Source organism: Mytilus californianus, unplaced genomic scaffold (assembly GCF_021869535.1).
Source record: "Mytilus californianus isolate M0D057914Y unplaced genomic scaffold, xbMytCali1.0.p SCAF_2, whole genome shotgun sequence".
In the NCBI taxonomy this organism is placed as follows: domain Eukaryota; kingdom Metazoa; phylum Mollusca; class Bivalvia; order Mytilida; family Mytilidae; genus Mytilus; species Mytilus californianus.
This window is the reverse complement of record NW_026262668.1, coordinates 69,461,897-69,485,424: the sequence shown is the minus strand read 5'-3', so window position 1 is coordinate 69,485,424 and position 23,528 is coordinate 69,461,897. Positions and strand designations below refer to the sequence as shown.

Below are 23,528 nucleotides of genomic sequence, written 5' to 3'. Positions count from 1 at the left end.
TTAGAAAATATATTAGAAAACGTTTTAGCGATATATATTCTATCATACATTTAATGTTTTTCTGACGTTTTTTTGTGATATTTTCATGACATTAGACACAACATTTTAAAAACATTTTAAAGATGTTTTTGTGTTTGCTGGGTATGTGATCCGTGTAAACTCGTCGAACCTTTAAACAAACTTATTAGTAAGGGTTATCGTACCAATGTTGTAATTAGATCTCTGAATATAGTTTACATTGGCACTAATATCGATTTTGTCATTAGCAAATTAAAACATAACTAAATTTGTATTTTCTTTTCAAACGGGATGTATAGAGACACACACACGTTAATTTTTATCTATAAAGAAGTCACTCCTAACTATCCTACTACCTGTCGGTACATTTATTTTTGGCATTGCACAAGTCATGTCTTCTTTGACTGTTCATGACGTTAAAATACCAAATCCCTGGGATGTGTTTTAGTTGATTTCAGTCTCTGATGCATGATGTTTTATTATTAATTGTTTTGGCTTTTAACTAGCTGTCAGTAACTTCGAGTACTCTCAAATCGTACTTTCTTTTTAATTTGACCTGTTGATACTATTTGTAATGCTTTTTTGTTATTAAATGTTAACATGGATCTTGTCTATATACCAGCTTTGATTATTTGGTATAGCTACTAATTTTCACTTCTTCGTACAATGAACATCAAAATTATTTCATTTCTTCTTAAATACTGTACAGGAAGTTTTATCTAGCACTTATTGTATCGTTTTATTGTTGATATTCACCCCATATGTACCAAGTGTTAAATTAGTTTTATTGATATAAAAGAAATTTCTTGGTATTCCTAAACGGAAGATTTCATACACACAGAAGAAGAAGTATACTTAACAACAAAATTATTTTCATTTACCTGTGTATAATATGACGCAGGTTTTTTCAAAAGTGATGATTTTCTAAATATTGTTTAACATTTCACAGTGGTATCATACTTTAACTTTGTTTAAACCTGTTTATTTACTTTTGACCTTAATTATGTATCCCTTATAATTTTTATTAACTATGTATTTGCATTCAGGTATCACAGATCAAATTTATTCGTTCATTGTGTGTTAATTTAAGTTTTTTGATTGAGTTAAGCCTTCCAATTGATATTTTATGGTGTGTCTTTCTATGTTGTGATGTTATACTATTGTTTCAGAAAAGGAAGAAGGTTTGATACCATTCAAACGTTTAATCCCGCTGCAAATGTTTGCCAAGTACCAATTCAGGAAAATGGCCATTGTTATATTATAGTTCGTTTCTGTGTGTGTTACATTTTAATGTTGTGTTTTTGTTGTGTCGTTGTCCTCCTCTTATATTTGATGTGTTTCCCTCAGTTTTAGTTTGTAACCCGGATTTGTTTTCATCTCTATCGATTTATGAGTTTCGAACAACGGTATACTACTGTTGCCTTTATTTTGCACCTGTCCTAAGTCAGGAATCTGATGTACAGTAGTTGTCTGTTTATGTAGTTCATACGTGTTTCTCGTTTCTCGTTTTTATATAGATTAGACCATTGGCTTTCCTGACTAAATGGTTTTACACTAGTAATTTTTGGGGCCCTTTATAGCTTGCTCTTCGGTGTGAGCCTAGGCTCCGTGTTGAAGGCCGTACCTTGACCTATAATGGTTTACTTTTATAAATTGTTACTTGGATGGAGAGTTGTCTCATTGGCACTCATACCACATCTCCCTATATCTAATAACTTCGTTCTGGTACATGATGAAGCCATAGTGTCTTTTGTAAAGGGTTAGATGACACATGACCTTGATATATATCAACCGAAAGTGACCTTGTGCAATGCGGAGTAGCTTTGTTTGCACTAATTCAAAGAAAAAATACTAAAAACTATGTATTTTTTAAAGCAGCGTACAATATCCTCAAATGAAACCAGAAGTTGCATTCTTTCAACCGGAAGTAGCTTATTATCTCCTTTATTTGAAGGAAAAGTATAATATATATATTCGGAATCAGTGGAAAATAAGCTATCTTATGAAACCAGAAATGACATATTCTTAACCGAAAGTAGCAAATTATCTCCCATATTTAAGACAAAAGTATATAAATCCATATATTTTTAGAATCAGTGCAACTAAAGCTATCATACATGTCTGGAAATGACATTTTCTTCACCGGAAGTAGTTAATTGTGTCCCATATTTACGATAAAAGTATATAAAACCATATATTTTTAGAAGTAGTGCAAAGAAAGCTACCATATGCGTCTTAAAATTACATTTTCTTACCGAAATAGCAATTTATCTCCCATTTTTAAGTGAGAAGTATAAAGAAACCATATGATTTTGGAATCAGTATGAAAAAATCTCTGATTGGACGCCAATAGTAACTTTGAGTAAACCAAAAGTAGCTTCTCATCAGTTATCTAAAAATGTAATGTGGAAAGACCTTGTTTTTTTTTTGTTTTCTTCGGCTACTTTTATTTCTTGCGTGTAAATTTTTGTTCGCAAGATGTCGCTTGGATGTTTTGTATATATAGCAAAGTGTATGCGCCTTCGAAAATGACACTGCTTAACCGAAAACTTTTCTTTTTAGGAGTTATCTCCCCAAACACTGTTTTCCTTGTGAGTGCATCTCCTCCGTAACCGTAAAAGAAATCGACAAATTTATTTTACCAATTTGGTCGTTATATCCTCAGGTTATTTCCCCTTTGGATTTGACATAAGTGATAGATTTATGATTAGCATGAATGGTAAGTGATAGAGACCTAAGTTAGATTGACTCGAGGTCCTTGGTTCACTAAAATGAAATTGAGGTCAAGGTCAAAGGTCAAGGTCATATTCTTAATTTTGACTTTTCCTTGTTTTATGATCTCATCTGTCACTTTTAAAGATGTATATAAAAGAACTAGCCCAATTGTGATGAAGATATGATATATTTGGTCTGATACAATCCAATGACATCTTACAGGAGTTATTGTCCCTGAAATGATTTCATTTAAGGTTAATTGATTATTACTCCAACTTTGTACATGATAAAGCCATTGGGTCTTTTGCAAACTGTTAGTTGACATATGACCTTGAAAAATATCAACCTGAAGTGACCTTGAGTAAACCGGAAGTAGCCATTTTTGCACTTATCTCGTGGAAAAGTACCTAGAAACTTTATTCTTTTTTCATACGCGTACATAAACCTATCATTTGAGACCGGAAGTGACCTTCAATAACCGGAAGTACCTAATATCTCCCTTATTACAGGCAAAAGTATATAGAAACTTTTTTTTGGGAATCAGTGTGAATAAAGGTATCATGTGAGACAGGAAGTTACAATTTTTAAACGGGAAGCTGACAATTATTATCTCCTTTATTTCATGCAAAAATATATAGAAACATATATTTATTGAATCAGCATGAAGAAAACTATGCTTGGACGCCAAAAGTAACTCTGAGTAAACAGGAAGTAGCTTCTCATCAATAATTTAAAAAAACTGATGTGGAAAGACCTTCAATTGTTCTTTGAACAATTGGTTTTTAATTTTTTTTTTTCTTCTTCCGCCAAACCCATTTCTTGCGGTATAAAGTTGTTTCGCAAGATGTCCCTTAGATAATTTGGATATTATCTCGAACAGTTATTGCGCTTTTAAAACTTATCTCGTTAAGGCGAAGACATTTTTATTGTCAGAGTTATCTCCCCAAACACTGTTTTTCTTGTGAGTGTATCTCCTCCGTAACCAAAAAAGATAACGACAAAATTCTTTTTCATATTTGTTCGTTACATCCTCAGAAATCTTTGGCTGATCTGGATCGAAGCGATCCGGTGAAATTTTATAGGAGTTGTCTACCTTTATCAAATAAATGTGTGGTAATGTTTTTGTAACTCATAAACCGTAAGCTGAATAAAGCTGAAGTCTTTGTATTTGAGGCCTTTGGGTCCTCACTTAAAAAATGCGGTCAAGGTCTAAGGTCAAGGTCATGTTCTGAATTTTGTCTTTTGCTTGTTTTTGCATTTTCTCCGATATTTTTATCGTTATATATAAAAAGAACTAGTACAAAATGTTTGTTATATTGTGATGAAGATATGATACATTTGGTCTGAATCAATCCAGTGATATCTCATAGGAGTTATTGTCCCTGAAATGTTTTATTTTAAGGTAAATTGAATATTACTTCAGATTGGTACATGATAAAGCAATAAGGTCTTTTACAAAATATTAAGTGACATGTGACCTTGAAAAATATCAACCAGAAGTGATCTTGAGTGAACCGGAAGAAGTCATGTTTGCACTTATTGTATGGAAAAATACCTAGAAACCATATATTTTTCAAATGGGCATACATAAACCTATCATTTGAGACCGGAAGTGACATTCCTTAAACCGGAAGTAGCAAATTATTTTCTTATTGCAAGCATAATTATATACAAACTATATATTTTTGGAATCATTGTAAAAACAGCTATCATTTGAGACCGTAAGTGATATTTTCTCAACCGGAAGTCGGCAATTATCTCCCTTATTCCAGTCAAAAGTATATAGAAACCATATATTTATTGAATCAGTATGAAGAAAACTATGATTGGACGCCAAAAGAAAATTTAAGAAAACCAGGAATAGCGTCTCATCAATTATTTAGAAAATTAAAGTGGAAAGAACTATGAACAATTGGTTATTTTAATTATATTCAAAATTGTGTTACATAAATGTATATAGAAAAGTAAGCAATGTTGTTACTTTCTACCTCAAACTATTTTATTATGAATTTCAGATAAAACCAACTTTATGTTTATGGAGTTGACTTTCGACCGAAGATGACATGGCAAATTTAATGTGTGAAACTATATACGATCACACCACTTCAGTGTATCTCTCTAGTTATTATTGCATCGTTGTTTATACCTTTAAATATGTGCTTTTCAAAATAAAACTCATTGAAAATTTTTTATCAATACGTCACTCGAGGAATTTTAAAAGACCAGTTTTTATAAACTTAGTTAACAAATGAAAATTCATGAATAAGATAAAAATTAACGAGTCCATGGACCCACCAAGAAGGGAAGTGGGGAAGGGGATGATGCATAAATCTAGTTTGTGCACGTCATCATACAGTAACTATACTACCATATCATTTAACAATTTTTTATTAGTCCATGTTGTTAGTTTAAGAGGTTTGTGGAAACTCTCTTCATTTCAAAAGTGTCTGCAAACTGATGAACAATTCAATAAGAAGACTAGATATGTTTATAAACGCATATCTTCCTTTTTTTTCTTTAAAAATTATTGGTACTACAATACGTTTTATAGGTTAACTGCGTTCATTCTTTCGTTGTTTAGATTTCCATACTGTTTAATGATAAAGGTCTAAAGTACAAAAAATGTGCTTACCATTTATGATTTACACTAGTATATTTTTATTATACGTATAAACCTACAAACTAACTATAAAATTACTATAAAAAATATGTATTCTTATATTCCTCGACACTGTCATCGGTTTATGGAATACAAAATTATGAGTGGGCAAAATGGAAATTGTTCATCAGTGTTCGAAGACGTCCAATACTTATTAAACAATAAATGTGACTTATAGAAAAAAAGTAAAAAAACAAAAACACCGAACTCCAAGGAAAACTCAAAACGGAAAGTCTTTTATCAAATGGCAAAATCAAAAGTTCAAACACATCAATCGAATGGAAACAACTGTCATATTCCTGACTTGGTACAGGCATTTCCTTATGTAGAAAATGGTGGAATAAACCTGGTTTTATAGCTAGCTAAACCTCTCACTTGCATGACAGTCGCATAGAATTCCATTATATTGACAACAATGTGTGAGCAAAGCTAACAGACATAAGAGGTAAAAATGTCAAAAATTGGGGTGCAGCAGTCAACGTTGTGTTATAATCTTAATCTCTATAGATTTAGTTACTGAAGAAATTTTTCACAACATCGAATACACTATCAACAATAAATGACTATGTATATAGCATACCGCTTACAATATGTACTTGTTGCACTACTGCCACAATCATGTGCAATGTCATGTTAATGTGTCCAGCTAATAAAATCCATTCATATACTATAGTACAACAAATTTCAATATTTGTAATCTTAACTTTCTTCAGGACTTCCCTTTCTTTAATTTTTTTGGGGAAATGTGTTCCCGAAACGCAACATATATCAAAATTACATTAATAATAATAAAAAGTACAAACTTTTATACTATACGTAGGTACTCAGTCTGTTTAGAATTCCCATAGTATAGTTAAGATTGAGCAAGGTATAATTCAGAATGACAGTGTCTGCACATTTTTCTGTAATGTTTCTATAATGATCCAATATAGTTAAGAAATCAGATATAATTCAATGATAGAATTCAAATTTGTTCAGGCTGAATGAGTAAAATCGATTACAACTATGTTCAAACACTAGTCTATTTAAAGAATCAGACTTTTCTTTGTTTTTTGTAAATTGTTTTCCTTCTAAGCTTATAACAGAATTTACTTAAAACCAATTTTAGGTTACCTACCTTGTACCATAACTTTCATGTCTTTCACATCAGTACATTTAATTCCTCCAAAATATGAAAGCAGATTGTTCATAGTATCTGTTGTCATATCATCTATTGAGCGTGACCAAATTTCAATTTGTTCCTTCTCATGTACACATGTTCCATCAGCTTGGACATCAAAACAGAAAAACATAGCTGCAGAACTGTAGTCAGTAAACATTACTTTATATTTCACTGTAATGAGATGTAGATGTGAAGTTTTAAATTAAAAGATATTTTATTTATATAAATATTCAAACAGGTCCATCACTTTAGATTATAATGTTCAAATGAATGTTATGTTTAAATGTGCTTGAACGCTTGACAATTCTGAAACAATTGTAACACAAGTCTCGGATTACATGTAGATTCATAATTTTGGCATTATTAATATCGTAAACCTTAACGAATTATTTACTTGATAAGTATTTTGATATTGTTTTGTTTTTATATCAACATCAACGTGTAGATTCATCCTATATCATTAGGCTAGCAGAGGTCTTCATCTTAAAAATAAAGATGATTCTATGCATTATTTTAGACTCTTAATCGACACAATTCAAGTTGTCCTTTTGGGTCAATTTTACAAAGACTACCAAAACATCTCCCACATCCATTTAATTCATTAAAAGAAGCAACCCTCCTTTTTTCACGGTTAGTGAAATAAAAAAAACGTGCAAACAATTGGTTTTTTATATAGTCCTTAAGGTGGCTCGGGTGTCTTCCTCCATCTTGGATTTCGAAGTAGCAAATAACGTTGGTCTAGATATTTCATGAAATGTGCAAATTTTAAGAGTAGTATGTAATTTATGTAAAAGACTTTTGATGTAAATATAGAAAATTGTGTGTGTTTTATCATAATTACGGCTGTAATTTCTCAAAAACACCTTGCTTGTGTTTGATTGGATTTTTTTCAACTTTGCCAAATAAGGGGTGATAACTCAGATGAAGTAATTATTATAATAGAAAGTGTTGTGAATTTACCTATTTTGATATGTAGCAAGAAAACAAGTTCGGTCACCCCTTTTTTTCTTTTTCTTATCTGAAAGCATCTTATAAGAGCTATCTTCTCACATTTTATCTTAAAGTTCTATCGAGTAGTTTTCTTTTTATCACACAAAATTTGATTTTCCATGCATAATCTATACAAAATCTGACAATTTTGCACAACCTCTAGCGTGAAAAAAATGTCGGTGACCCATACTTTTGATTATATTTTTGAAAAAAAAACATGATAAAAATTTTGACAAATTATAAAAAAATTCTATCAATTTTAATTAAGACGCCCCAGCCACCTTAATATAGATGGAAGATGTGACACTGCACTTTAAGCAAACGACAATCAATAAATCAATAATATGAAAATGAACGTAAAAACTGAATTACTTGTCCCCTGCATCAGAACTCCGGAATATTCTGCTGTGTCATCTTTTGTCATAATGCGCGGATGTATCATACATTTGTCAGTATTTTTTCTGTAAGAAAATAGAAAATTAGTTTGTTGAAAGCTTGGATCAAACTAACGAGCAACAAAAATAAATTCATCGAATTAAACCTTTTGTCAATATTGGACATATTCTTTGCATCGAAATACATTCGTTAACAGTATTCTTGTAAAATAACAGACACGAATCATTAGACATTAATTAGTGTGATAAATAATTCACACACTCTTACGTGTTGTGTTCTTGCGTTAGGAACATTTTCAAGATATATGTATGGATTCGACCAATATTGAAAAAAAATTAAAATACATTTTCTCGAATACATGATTTTTAACAAATTACACCACAGTTGACAGATAATTTAAAAAAAGAAGCAGAAAAAATCAAAGAGACAATTACAAAAATCGAAAGTTGAACAAAAGTCAACAACACCATGGCAAAAAAAGACAGTCTACAAAACACTACATAGAGAACTGAGACTGAGCTGCACGAACTCTACCAAATACTGTCAGCTATTTTATATGTTCTGAAAGGATGAACATATCCTGCTTCACATATGACTTCCATCGTGGTGCTCAGGACAGCTTCAAAATCGGTGATAAAGTAATTGTTGTTACAAAATAATCAGGCTGGTTAACGAAATGAATAATCTATTGACTCTCCCACATTAATCTTCAAACGAGAACGAGATACATTTGTATTTTTCAGTTGTAGAAAAATACTTCCGTTTTCATACGATAATTAAACTCAAGCAGTTTCATATATGAGATTGCCCGGAAGTTACACGTTAGTATACAAAAATATATGAAAAACAAGAATGAAACTAATGGACTTTTAATTAAGGCCACAGCAGTTCAACGATTTTCAAATCTTGCAAAAAAATAAGAGACAAATCAAATTATCAACAAAAACTGAGGGAATTGCATGAACTCCAAAACGAGCTAGATTGAGTTCCCCAAGTAGATATTATATTTATATGTGCATTATGTTTTGGTATGATTTAGATTTGGATGAAAAAAGTGGCAACAATGAAAATATAACTTAATTAATTAGTTTGGTCCGAGGCACTTTTCTGGATTTACGTTCATCAGGAACGTTCATACCAAACATCTGAATGATAAGGATGTATAACTATCTAAACACATAGAGAGCAATGCAAATACGATTCACTTTTTTTATACATACGGATGTCCAGAAACCACCCTTGTGATGGACTCATCTTCATGGACATATATAATATTTGTCATGGAATCCCACGTGCCGTCCCCAAACATGTAAGTTGTTCCTGAGTGAGTATACCATACTCCGGCAAACTGAAATCAGAGAAACAGTAGCTTATAATCCTTTTGAGGTCGTAATCCAAACATTATATTATAGAATGTCAACAATCAAAGAAAAAAGTATAAATCTATATTTAGATATAGAGATAGTATATCTTTGTTGAAAATTCTTTTCAAAAAGAATACAACGTTTTTGTAGACTCATTTGTTAACAATTTGTTAATATCAGGCTCATATGGCATGCTTAGGACGTCTATTTTGTGTTAGGAACAATTTAAATATCGGTACCCGGTTTGGAAATGTGATGGAACAGTCTTCAGCTGACAATATAAGAATAAGATAAAGTAAAATGTGATATGATTGCCAATGAGACACATTTGTCGTGAAGTTAGCAACTAAAGGTCACCGTACGGCCTTCAACAGTGACTAAAATCCATTACGCATAACAAGGTATAAAAGGCCACGACATGACAAATGTGAAACAATTCAAACAAGAAACAAACGGTCTGATTTGTGTACAAACTAATAAACGAAAAAAAAAAATATATACCACAACCACTGAATAATAGGCTCCGGATTTGACACAGGCACATACATAATGTGTAGTGGTTAAACATTTTTGGCGGGCTGTCTACCAACTCTCCCCTAACCTGCTACAGTGGTGCCACAGCACAACACGAGAACAAGCCGAATAATAAAATAAATGAAAAAAACAAATATGATATGCAGCAACCAACAACAACCACGCAATTACAAGCTCATGGGAAAGACACACATAGGATGCGGCGGAGATAAACATGTTTGAGGGAGCCTCCTCTCTGGAACAGTGTTGCAACAGCACAAAATGAGAACAAAACATAGTAAACAGCTGCACCAAGAGTGCATGATACTCCCATATTGTACATATTGAAATTGTTGCAAAAACAAAATGATATGGTGAAGGCATTTAATCAGAAGCAAATAAAATGGCTCTGTAGAAAACACGCACGCACGGATGGACAGACGGACGAGCAGATGGACGGACATTGGTATACCAAAAAATTCAGTTGAAATGGGTTTGACTAATCAGTTCGATACAAAGCACAAAAAAAAACACGTAGGACAAAAAGTACTGATCTGAAAGTACTAGTTCAAAGCCAAAACAACTAATAAAAGAATAATGTATCCAAGACAAATTATCAATTGGTACACATCCAATGGATTTAGTGTAAAGATATCATCAACAGACTTGGAAACATTACCTTGTTCCATGTCAAAATATTGACAGGATATCGGCAGGATTTAGAACCCAAAGTTTAAATAACTTATAGCAGTACAAATTTAGTTATGTTTTAATTTATTGATAACAAAATCAATGTTTTTACCGATAAAGCAATATTCAAAGATCTCATCACAATGTTAAATGAATAACATTTTACAATAAGGTTATTCAAAGGATATATAAGCTTACATGGATCGTTTTTAAATTTGCGGGCCCTATAAACAACATCACTGTAAAATTAGCACGTGATATCCCGTTAAATAACTGTCTACAAAACACTACACAGGACAACAAAAGATTGAGCAAATCAACGCAATCAATATCCAGGGTTGATCTCAGTTACTCCAGAAGGGTAGGAAATTCTTTCTCAACTAGTCTTTTGTTTTCATGTTGTTTTATGTAATCTGTTCTTTATCTTATGGTAGTTTTTCATATATTTTTTCCTGAAGTTGTCAAGTTGTCATCAACATGATTTTGAATATCCATTTGGTATCTTTAGCTCTCTTTTAGTTACGCTCGTTTCACTAGTCATGTTCAAATAAGAAAAAATATATACACCTTCAAGCCATAGCTATTAGAGGTTATGAGAAGGACACTTCTGCACATCTCCACCCATTTCTATAAGGCTCTGTTCATTTTTTTTTTTTTCATTTCAATTATAAAACATAAAACACATTGAGTCATATTTCATTAAAAAACTAGATTAAAAATCAATTGCAACGGTCACATGGCTAGCGTTATATTTTTTTCCCGACAAATTCAAAAAATATGTTTCCAAATGTGTTTATTGAGGCATATATGCATATTCATCTGTTTAGATAAAATCAATCGTTCATTTAATAAAATCAGAGAGCGACATATGTAAATAACACATATTGAAAAATAGCATTTGAAAGTACTTCCTTTAATAAATATGTATGACAGTTTTACCAACATTTCTGTTACACAAAGATGAAAAAATAGGATTTTTTACGCAACCTTTATGTTTAAGCTTTACTTACTAAATGTAAGGTTAAACTATCAGGGATCCTTGTGTCTAAATAGTATTTATACTTCATTCATTGCATCAAGGCATTTATACTTAATTACCTCATTATAAAGGCGTGTCGAATATTATTTTTGCAACGCCATTGCTATGAGGCAATGAAGTACTTTTTTTTAATTGGTAGAAGGCAAAACTAAAGATCTATGTCGTCTCTGATAACCACAATGACGATTTGCCTTATTAAATACTGACTTATTTGCTTACATAAAGAATTGATAATGATTTCAAAACCCATACTTGTCAACTAACCTTAAATGGTGGAAAGTAGCTTTATGTTTCTAAAATTGATTTTTTTTTTCGTGAGCAACTTTTAAATCATTCTTTTTTTTCTCTGCAATAGCTTTTGAAGTCCTAAAGCGCAGTACGATAAAACAGTTGTTTATGAATTTAGTATGCACTATACTGCATTCAAACATTCCAAAGCTTTGAATACAAACTGTTCTTTAGTAAAATTCGTAAGTGTATCATTTTAACATGACATTAAAAAGGTATAAAAATTTGACATAAATAAATTACATAAATAATACCAAATGCTAATTGAAAGAATTACCTGTTTAATGTCAAAATTTGTCTGCGCAATCACGTCATCCAAATTTGTTACGCATTGGTTGACTTCCACTGAAGCACAAAAGCAATATCCAAAAAGAGCAACAAACCCTAGCACAAAGATGGCCATCCTTTCAGATAATATGATTTCAATGAAGTGATCCGTTGTTGAAATCATAAGATACTCCTCAACAGTTGACGTGATTATAAAGTGTTTTATAATATTACACTTAAGTGCTCTACACCATGGTAAACTGGACTAATTATAAAATTAGTTTCAAGGACTGTTTGTCAGTTCCTTACGTTTCTAAAAAAAACATAATACTTTAAGAAAAAAAACCTCTATCTGAACGTTTAACAGCTATATTTTAGAAGTCAAAGAAATGTGTAGTTATAAAAATAAAAAAAATAATACTGTAAAATATATGAGTTGAATCCTAAAATGATGTTCCTAGTTTAATTTTTTAATTATTTGATTCAGGCGCATTTTTAAGTCGTCATTCTGTTGAAAATCGACATACAATATTGCATCAGATGAATAACTATGAATCGATCTCAAATTATCTTTATCCTACCCTGTCTAATTCATGTAATTTACCGCTTCACAAAGGTAACGGCTAATCGTTAGTAAAAGGGGGAATTTATTCCACTGTATTAATCATTACAAAAAAAACTGTCATTTTTTAGTAAATGAAGTAATACATGTATCAATAGTGGAGTGACAAATCAAGAAAAATGTGCTTAATTTACGACTTTAATGAACCGGCATAACTGCAGGCTACAAATTATGTTTTTGCAAAGCCAATACCTTGGTCCGAATGTTTTCCCCGATTGTAGCCATTTTGTACGGTGCAGTTTTTCATAAATGGAAAGCAAAAGACATGCTGATTTTTTCATTCAAAATGCAACTCGACAAAACATTTTACTTTTGTTTCTTTGTTATAGTCCTTAAACTCTTGATTTCACTTTTTTCAAGAGTTTTAATGCTAATACGTATTGTAAAATTATAAATCCTTCTATTTAACTCTATTCTGTTTTGGTATTCACTCAGATGTAAGAAAATGCACTCTGTTTTATTTCCAGGGGGTGGTTACAACATTTGTAAATTTATATTACACCGATATCTTCTAAATGTTTTGCGTTAAAAAGTAATAAAACATCATTTTGTAATCTTATGAGACCAATTTGGATCAGTTTTTGTAATAAATTCATGTTTTTTTACATATTTTTTATATACATTTCAATTCAGTGAATTTCAGGATCTATTTCTTTTACCGATACCAAGTAGATTTACTTTTAATTGATGAATCGCTTCAGCACTGCATCATACCGTTGTTCGTGTTTGTGCCAATTAAACATGTTAGAATTGATATTTTTAAGTTTATTGAACAATATTTTAAAAAGTTTTTGACTGATAAATTTTTGTCAAAAAGATATTTTATTGTATCACGTCTTTCTTTTTTACATTCTTAACCGAAAGCAAAGTTCTATTGGACGTTCCACTCTTTATTGTATTTTAGATATAAATACAGGTAATTCATTTTGGTAAATAATTATTTTATTCTTTGGTGCAGTGAAAAAGCAATTACAGAAATAATGTGACACTGTTCACTCGCGTAATGGCATTAACTATATGTAGATTCTTAAGAACTGAAAAGAACTTCTTGAAAATTTAAATCTGGGTCATTCACTGAAAATTCTATCAAAACTTTCGACTTATCACCCCTTTACACCACCAAACCACATGAAAAATTAAAACCCCGTTTTAAAGAATGAATCCACAATGCTTTCCTCCAAAAATAAAATGCTACTAACAAATGTGTAGTATAGAATTCTACATATTTTTCTAAAATGATCCCGAAAATAAAACACGCTACTCCGGAGAAGAAGTGATCATTATGCTGGAATTTCTCATTTAGAACACATTTGCCGAATTCGAAGATATAATTATCCAGCAGGTTGTCGGCATGCATATGGGAACAAACTATGCACCTCTCCTGTCTGACCTTTTCTTATTTTCATATGAGTCGGGGTTCCTTCAGAGACTTTTAAAAAACAAAAAGATCAAACGAAGCTAGATCATTTATTTTCACATACAGGTAAATTGATGATGTTATTTCCATTAACGATCCAAGCTTTTCTGATAGGGTCTCATTAAATATATCCTCCTCAACTAGAGATTAAAGAAATCACAGATACAGCTTCCTCTGTCATTTCTAGATATTTATGACTTTTTATGTGACTCAGTATTTTTGTATTCCGCTATCGTGTTTTTGGCTTTGGCCTTTTCTTTTTCATGTTGATGCTGATGTGCGATTCGGAAGCAATATGTTTTTACAGTGTTTCCACTTGTTTTTTACCCTTGTATTTATATTTTACTTAATGTGTACGTTATAGAAAAAGTGTTTACTATATATTTACTATCATTTACAAACAAAATTTTAATCAGCGTCTTTGTCAATTTACTATCAACTTCAACAACTTTTGTCGCCTATGTTAGAATAACTTGCAGGTTTCTTTGAATTTTTTAGTCAGCTGAGCTGTATGTCTGTGATGTATATTTACACAGTTTTGGCTGTTTGATCCCAATTATTGTCACATTAACCTTGTATGTCTGTTTGGGTTTCTCACCCAATTTTGTCTATATAATGGAACTATAAATAACTGTCATACATGTACAAGTCGAAGGTTTAGCTAGCTATAAAAACAGGTATAACCCTTTTTTTTCCGGAAAATGCCTATATCAAGTCAGGAGTATGACATTTGTTTTAACCGTTCCGTTAGTTGATAACGTTTGATTTTTTCGGTTTTGATGGACTTCCCCTTTCTGAATTTACCTTGAGTTCGGTATTTTTGTTATATTTTTTCATGCAACATTTTATAAAAACAAGGTATACCGCTGAGAGAAAGTTTTGAATATTGAATAAATATAATAGTGTAAAATTATCATTAATGTATATAGGATTTTTGACAGTCAAATTCCATTAGATTTAAACAACGTTCTAAAAGTACAGCAAAATTGAACCCTACTTTTTCATACCATTATCCCATTTGTTGTATTGTTTAATTTGTTCACATTCCGAACATACCAAAATATCGATTTAGCTAAAAAGTGCAAGAACCGTTTGCAGTTTTTGTCGAACTGGAAAGACAACAGCGTAACTTAGCCCAAAGCTTCAAGTGTATTTATGTACGTTCATGTATCTTTCGGGTGGTTCTAATCTACTAAATTTCTTGCTAAGAATGAGTACTACTTAGTTGTTTTGGTATTGCGCTGTATGGTTTGATAAATGATTTTGACACAAACTATGTCGTGCTTCAGTTAACAACCAATTTATTTTTGCTTTGATTTGTCTCTAATTACCCTTGACTTGTTTTACATAATCATTCTATGAAAGATCCGGCACCAGTCCCTCAGCCAATCTGTAAAAACATAACAAGTTGTTGTCGTTTCCTTTGTTCTTGACGTGGTTGTAGTTTTCAATCAGAGAGCATTTATGTGACGCATCCTGTTTCTCAAGATTTGTAATCATGTGTAATGAATCTGCTAAGCACGAGTTTGAAAGCGATCAATTCATCAATGCATTTGGACGTGTATGAATCCCTGATTTCAGATCCGTATTCCAAATATTAACAAGGATATATGTATGCCATTTTTTGCACTTTTGGTGGCATTTACGCATGTTTCTTCTGGTGAAACCTAAAGTACAACAAGATTTGTGGATATTTGCTGATGTGGATGGATATTTGCCTCTGTACGATAATGCAAACAATAATAAATCGATCAGTTATTTATTTTTAATAATATTAAACTTGTGACAATGCTCTCATATGAACTGAGTTTTCGTTATAACCAGGGTCAGTGCTTTAATAATCGTTCTCTTTGTTAACCTTTGTATAGTTTTATCAAGTGTCCAATTATAAAATAAGTTCTTAAACATAATTGCGTTTATGAACTTTTGTACGACTGATTCACCTTTAATATGTACTAAAATATTCTTGGCAATTCAGTTATCATTGATATTTATGACAAGAATTATATTATTTCGTTTTCGTCATAGACTGGTGACAAAACATTACATTATTTCAACCGAACATTACGATGTATTATGGTCTGAAATAACAAACTGTTTCTTTTTTACCACACACAAACACACACAGTTTTAAATCATATATATTTTTTTTACTTTTATTAATTTCGTGTTATCATTTTTCTTTCTTTTCAGTTCAATACATGAAATTGAAACTTTTCTTAAGACTATTAGTTTGTTTTATTTACGAAGTTGTTGAGTCTTTGTTTTCTTTAAATCTGTATTAATCATCAGTAATTTTTTAAATGATTGACAAACAGAGAACCGAAAATAGTCAGGATCTCTTTCACTTATTACCTTTCTCTTCATCTATCTTAATGATCTCCTTAACTGTACACGACCTTGTAACGCGAGACTACGGAAATAAAGATTTTATTTCTCTTCGTTATATTAACAGAAATTGATGACTTTACACAACGATAAAGTAGAAATCGTCATCATCAGTAACGTATACTTATTGCGTAACTTGCTCTATACAATATATTTGTACATATGAGAATGAAAGAAGATTACTCTGCAGTTTTCAATAATCCCATGAGATGTGAAAAGCTTTCAAATATCATTTTACAAAAAAAGTCTTTTTATTATATTTGATCTTATTATGAATATCCACAAAGTAGTCGGAATGTCGGATTGTCAGTGATAGTTTCTTCCCTTATTTTTTTACTGAACTTTTTAATTAATGATATTCTTAATTTCATTTAACATAATTATTTTAATGTATACACAATTTTGCAAACAGTATGCCAGATCTAAATAAACATGTTGTACTCCTTGCACTTGGTGTAAAGCATTAAATACATTTTTTTCTAGAGGTTATTGATGTGTAAACTAGTGCCGAGTAACTCACAAACTGAATATAATTCTGACGGTATGTATACTAGTAGTTTGTGAGTCAGTGACCTAATTTAAATACTAATAACTTTCAGAAAAATTTCAACTTTCCTGGAACCCCAAATTTCCATTCATAAGTATCGCATTTAAATATATCATAGTGAAATCGACATAGTGTTTGAATAAGTTACGAAAGTAGTTTAGACAACATGGTCTATCGAAGTGTAAACAGAGGAAAGACATTCTAACGGACCAATCACATTCAAGTATTTGTAGATTTGCATATTATATAAGAATAACACTATCAATACAAATGATCATAAGTATTATATGTTAATTCCTCAAATAAATTTTGGTCAAACGATGGACGAATGAATGGAAATAATTATCAATGTATAACATCTAACGTAACGACATGGGCATGTCAGTGTGAGATGAACATTTTCCTTTTCCCTGTGTTTTACCATGGAAGTTTTCCCCGGTTTTTTACCATGGAAGTACCATTTGTAGTACTTCCATGTTTGTATTATGCCAATTCTCTGTCAGTTTTCAATACTTTAAAGGTTAAAAATATCCACATTTCTTCTCATTTTTGTTAATTTTACCAAATTGTAATATATAAGTGTGAACTTTATATGACATTCTATTGCGTGTCCACTATATAACAGGTTAAACTCTGATTACAAAAAATTACCCCAGATTAGAAATGTGTATAAAACCAGTATAAATAAACCTGAACTTGTTGGATACCTTGGAAATCTGTAGTGATGTAGTGGCTCCAAACGCAATAATTGTCTTGTCTCAAGTGAACTTTTTAAAAATTATTGGATGGATCAGGCGCCCCTGCAATAGCAGACTTGTTCCTTGAAATTTTGCCTTGCATACACGATTTTCTATAAGTTGTGTTTGACTTTGAAATAGCTTTCAGTAACTTTCAGTAATCTCAGATCATAACTTTGTGTCTGAAGTTTTTTTGTTAGTTGTTTTTGTGCTTTTTGTCGATCTGATGATTCAATATAAAAAGATGTAGTATGATTGCCAACGAGACAACTCTCCACCAGAGAACAAATGACGTAGACTTTTATAGTTTGTTCTCATGTTTTTATGCCGTGTTGATGCAGCACTGTCCCAGGTTAAGAAGAGGGTTGGGCGCCTACTTACATGCTTACCCCGCCACATTTTTTATGTGCCTGTCCCAAATCAGGATCCTGTGATTGATTGATAGTCGTTTGTTGCTGTTTTTTTTTTTTTTTTTTTTTTTCATTTATTGTTATGTACAGTTTGTTCTTGTGTTGTACTGTTGCACTACTGTCCAAGGTGTAGAGGCTTTAGCACCCGCTTACCAGTTTGAGCCCGCCACATTCTGTACATGCCTGTCCCAAGTCAGGGGCCTATGATTCAGTGGTTGTCGTTTGTTGCTGCTTATCATATCTGTTTTTCGTTTATTGTTTTGCACATAATTTAGACCGTTATTTTTCTAGTTTGAAATGTTTTACATTTGTCATGTCGGGGCTTTGTATAGCTTTCTATGCAGTATGGGTTATGCTCATTGTTAAAGGCCGTTCGGTGACCTATAGCTGCTCACCTCTATGTCATTTGGTCTGCAGTGGTCAGTTGTCTCATTGGTAATCATACCACATCTTCTTATCTTTATGTTATTTTTCTTATTGAGTGAATTTTATTTTGAACATTTGACAGACAATCTAAAATTTTTTTTATCATTATTGAGGTCAAAATGGTTTATGAATATAAATGATGTTTGTTTTTGGTAAATTTGAAATCCATCGGAAATAACACCATTTTACAAGTCAAAGGATAATAACCGTTCTGTACTTTTCAAGCGTCAAAAGATCTTTGAAAATAAATTGTAATATCCATCAAATGTACAAATTGCTAAATTACAGTTGTTTTTTAAGTGAAAAAACTATATTAGAATGCAATTCAAATATTTATTGATTGTAAGACATCTCTAGGGAATTTAGAATACTTTTTTCTCCACAATTCTGAAAACAAATGCAGTAGTAAATTGCCTCTTCCTCTTCATAATATTTCTGTAAAGCGATCCCAAGGTGCGGTAAACCGATAAAAATTTGATAAATGTCATACCTGAACAAATTGTAATAACCATATCACAAATAATTAAACAATAACATGCATTTATTTCACAATTTACCCACATTAGAGCGTTTTCAATTAGATCAAGTTTTATTAAACCAAAATGCGTTATATCGATTGACTTTCAACGAATGTAATTCAAAATTCCCAAAGGAAAGAGCATTACAAATAGCCAGACAGCTGCTTGGTAATCCATCATTATAGAATAATATATACTTGAAAGATTGTCTTCTCAAATATTTATCAGCGTTTCAGTTCAGCTTCAAACTCATCTTCGATTTCAATATGAATAAAACAACGATAAGTTATATCATATCATACATCATTAGACTGATGTAGAATTAAAATTGTGCAAGTATCCTTTCACTGTTTCAAAAGTAACACTTAGAAAGAGAGATATAAAAACGGAACAAAGCCAAATATAAGCAGCATTAATTCATCTGAGTATTTATCAACATATAAAAGGATGAAAAAAGGAGACATGTAATTAAAAATTCCAAAAGGAAAGAGCATTACAAATAACCAGACAACTGCTTGGTAATCTATCATTATAGAATAATATATACTTGAAAGATTGTCTTCAAACTCTTCTTCAATTACATTACGAATAATATAACGATAAGATATGTTGTATTTAACATCATTATGTAAACTAATGTTGAATATGAAATTGTTCATGGTTTCAAAGGTAAGAAATAGAAAGAGAGATATAAAAATGAAAGCAAACAAAATATAATCAACATTTATCTATATGAGCATTTATCTTACATCTATCTAAGAGGATAAAAAGGAGACAAAACAATGAATGAAAAATAAAACCTTGAAAAGATACATATACCCAGCTAATGATTTGGTGCGTCGGACGTGCGGTTCGTCTACACAAGACTCATCAATGGTGTTGAATCATATCAGTTGGAAGGCTGAGATAAATACAAAGTTGAAGATTATCAAAACCCGAAAATGACATAACGTTGTGCCAAATAATGCTAATGCAATCTAAACTTTGGGTAAAAAAACCTGAGTGCTGAAAGAAAAACTGAATTAAAAAAGACCTCTTGTATAGGGTTGAAAAAAATTCAGTACATCAAAAAGTCTGCTAATTTCCACTATACGCACCTACGGTCTATAAATAATCCGACGGAACCCAGTATATATGAGTAAACTATACTCAGTTTCTCCAACACAGATGTACGACCCAGTCACTTGAGGAAATCGCAATTTATGATAATACGAATCTGGTTAATCGGGAGAGTCATAAAAGAATGCCCTTAGTAAGTGCCACGCTCCAATGGCACCTTTCGATTTGAGAGAAAACTGTTGAGGTTAGTTTTCCGATACTAATGGTCGACCTTCCATTTTTATATTGTTCCTTTAAAATTTGTCCCCCTTTTGTGTTTCATCAATCATTTGTTTGTCTTTCATCGCCTCGAAAAAGACTTTTTGTGTCGTTAGTTCACCAACAATATATATCAAACCTATGATGAAATCGTGTAAATATTGCGAATATGAAATATGACTATTAAATGAAACTTTTACTTTCGTCGCAAATATAACTATGATTTTATGTTTCGATAGTCATCTTTAAACGTTGGATACCAGAAAAGTAAACTACTACTACTTGCGTATGTGCTATGGTCTCCATTTCAATCTATATAATAGCTACATTGTACATATAGAATAAATTTAAAGATGTAGGGCGATTTATATACGGCAACAATGAAAAAGACAAACAATCGTTACAGAAAATACAACATTCTGAACGCAGATACTCGAGATAAATTTTCCTGCTCTACTAGTGATACGAGTTGACAAAATTTAATTGAAGATGGAAATATCTGCTTTTATACGATATAGTAATCTCAATTATGTTGATTTAGAAAAAAATATAAATATTATTTCTTTACTTGCTTTAAGTGATGAAAAATGTACAAAATAGAATATATAAGTATCGTAAATTTGTTAAATTATGCCTTTAGTATCCTCCCTTAATCAGTGACACAACTTCCAATAGAGCTATTCAATGTTCGGCAAGTTGACAGCAACGACGGTATTGATTAAAAATTCTCAAAAACGTTTTTTGTGAATAGCAATGAAAAACACAAAACATTCTAATGTTCCGTTAGCTTCTTCTTAAAGTATGAAGAACTTACCTTTTTGTGACATTGCTGTTTGGAATCATCTAGTAAGTACGTCCATCGATACAAAAGAGTAAGATGGCAGCACGATTTCATATCACCAGATTAAGAATTTTGAAATTCATTTCAGTAATTGCGAGCATTCAACTCTGTGGGAGAAAAATATGTCATTCCAGGATAGGCAAATCTGACTTTTTATTGGTTCTTCGACACCAGTTCGGAAATGAAAAAGGATAAAACTACATGTAACACACGTCACTTCCGAAGTTCATATGAATAAAAAATGAATCTCCCATAGGAAATATAGGGAAAAGATAATGTTCCCGTGGGAAAAACTTTAGTTTCCATTCGAAAGTCTAAAGGTCATATAGTAAAATAATATTTCATGGGTGGAATTTGTAAAGTTTTGTTCCCATGGGAAATTGTAACATTCACATCGGAATTTTAATACTTCCGATGGGAGCTTTTGTTCCCATTGGAAATTTAAAAGTTTCCATGCAAAAAAAGAGTTCCCATGGGAATTTAAGTACTCACAATTGGGAAAATGATGAAAGTATTGTTAATTTAAGTTAAATGTAGGTCTTTTTAAGGATTTATTTATCAGTAACATTGGTCATTTCAGTCTGAGTTCATGTGAGTAAGTGTTCCCTTAAATGTTGATATAAATAGGATTAGAATGTCCCAACCAATAACATATAATTTCAAGAAAAAAAATACTTAGTACATGATTTTAAGAGATCGAAATTTAACGCGAAAACTTTTTAACTTTACAGCACTTCAATTTGATCATTCTATACATGTATGCCTCTATTTTGCAATTCTGTGTATTGACTGTATCACTTGAGGTAAACATGATTATTGTGTATCTGTTTTAGCAATTCAGAGGCATTTTAACAAGTTCAAAATGCATCCATGCAAAATTTTAAATATAGAAATATCATTCAATTACATATACTTGTATTTTGCCTTAAAAATAAACCCAACCAGATTGTTTTTGCATTTCAAACAATATCAGAAGAGAATCTAATACAATATTTTTGAGATTCATTTTCTTCAATAAACATGTTAATATGAAAATAAGGAGATGTGGTATGAATGCAAATAAGACAACTATCCAATCTAGTTCAAATGAAGTATATGTAAGCAATTAAAGGCAACCGTACGGCCTTCAACAATGAGAAAACCCCAAACCGTGTAAAAGGCCCCAACATGAAAAGTATGAAACATTTCAATTGTGAAAACTAACGGACTAATTTGTAACAAAACTATTTACGAAAAACAAATATGACAGACATGAACCAACCACAACCACTGAACTACAAGTTCCTGACTTAGGACAGGCACATAAAGAATGTGGCGGGTTTAACATGTTTGTGAGCGCTCAACCCTCCCAAGACCTGGGACAGTGGTAACAGCACAACATAAGAACAAACTATAAAAATCAATTGAAAAAGGCTTAACTCATCAGATCGATACAAAGTACATAATTTAACAAATTATTTTTATTTTTTTACAAAATCATGATGAACGAAGTGTTGATTAATATTTGATTTAATCTGTAATCCATAATAAACCAAATATTCCCGTCGCTGCAAAGTATTCGGTTTATAAAATATATATAATAGAATATCTTTAGAATCTCATCAACAAGGTTAAAATATTAATACTGGGCATCCATCACAACCCAACAAGAAGACACATTTTTTTAACAACTTGAATACTCAGTTAACTATTTTTCTCTGTATACGTGGTTATACCTGAACTTTATATAAAGTGCTAGCGCATATCAGTGCAACCACAATTCGCAAAGATATTTGTTTTTCTCCAAATGACAAGAAAATGTTTAATTTTCACTGCTTATAACTACATATATGATACTAGTATTCAATAAAATTATTAACATAACTAAGAGAGTGCTGTACTTAGCAACATGACCCGTCAAATTATGAATGACGGTATAAAGATTTAATGTTTTAGTTTAGTCTCTCACAAGTACGAAATACAGTTGTGCATATGAAGGTAAAGAATGCTTACATGGGCGATATTCCGGATTTTGATAAAATTGTGTATGCATTGAACTTGTGACAAAAGATACCAGAGGGACAGTCAAACTCATAGATCGAAAACTAACTGACAACGCCATGGCCAAAAATAAAAAGACAAACAGACAAATAATAGTACAGATGACACAATATAGAAAACTAAAGACTAAGCAACACGAACCCCACCAAAATCTGGGGAGATCT

General features: G+C 31.4%; 2 protein-coding genes across 3 annotated transcripts in view; one reads left to right on the top strand and one right to left on the bottom strand.

Moving 5' to 3' along the window:
- Window positions 1–12,284, bottom strand: part of LOC127728041 (uncharacterized) — a 49,761-nt gene extending 37,477 nt beyond the window's left edge. Inside the window, exons 1-4 of the mRNA XM_052235214.1 lie at window positions 12,112–12,284; window positions 9,161–9,288; window positions 7,917–8,005; window positions 6,510–6,725 (exon numbers count right to left, since the gene is read on the bottom strand). Of these exons, the coding sequence (XP_052091174.1) occupies window positions 6,510–6,725; window positions 7,917–8,005; window positions 9,161–9,288; window positions 12,112–12,237 (559 nt within the window). The 5' untranslated portion in view covers window positions 12,238–12,284. The remainder of the gene's footprint in view (window positions 1–6,509; window positions 6,726–7,916; window positions 8,006–9,160; window positions 9,289–12,111) is intronic.
- The window catches only part of LOC127728151 (40S ribosomal protein S18), an 821,762-nt gene that overhangs the window by 464,047 nt on the left and 334,187 nt on the right, over window positions 1–23,528 (top strand). The window lies entirely within an intron of this gene.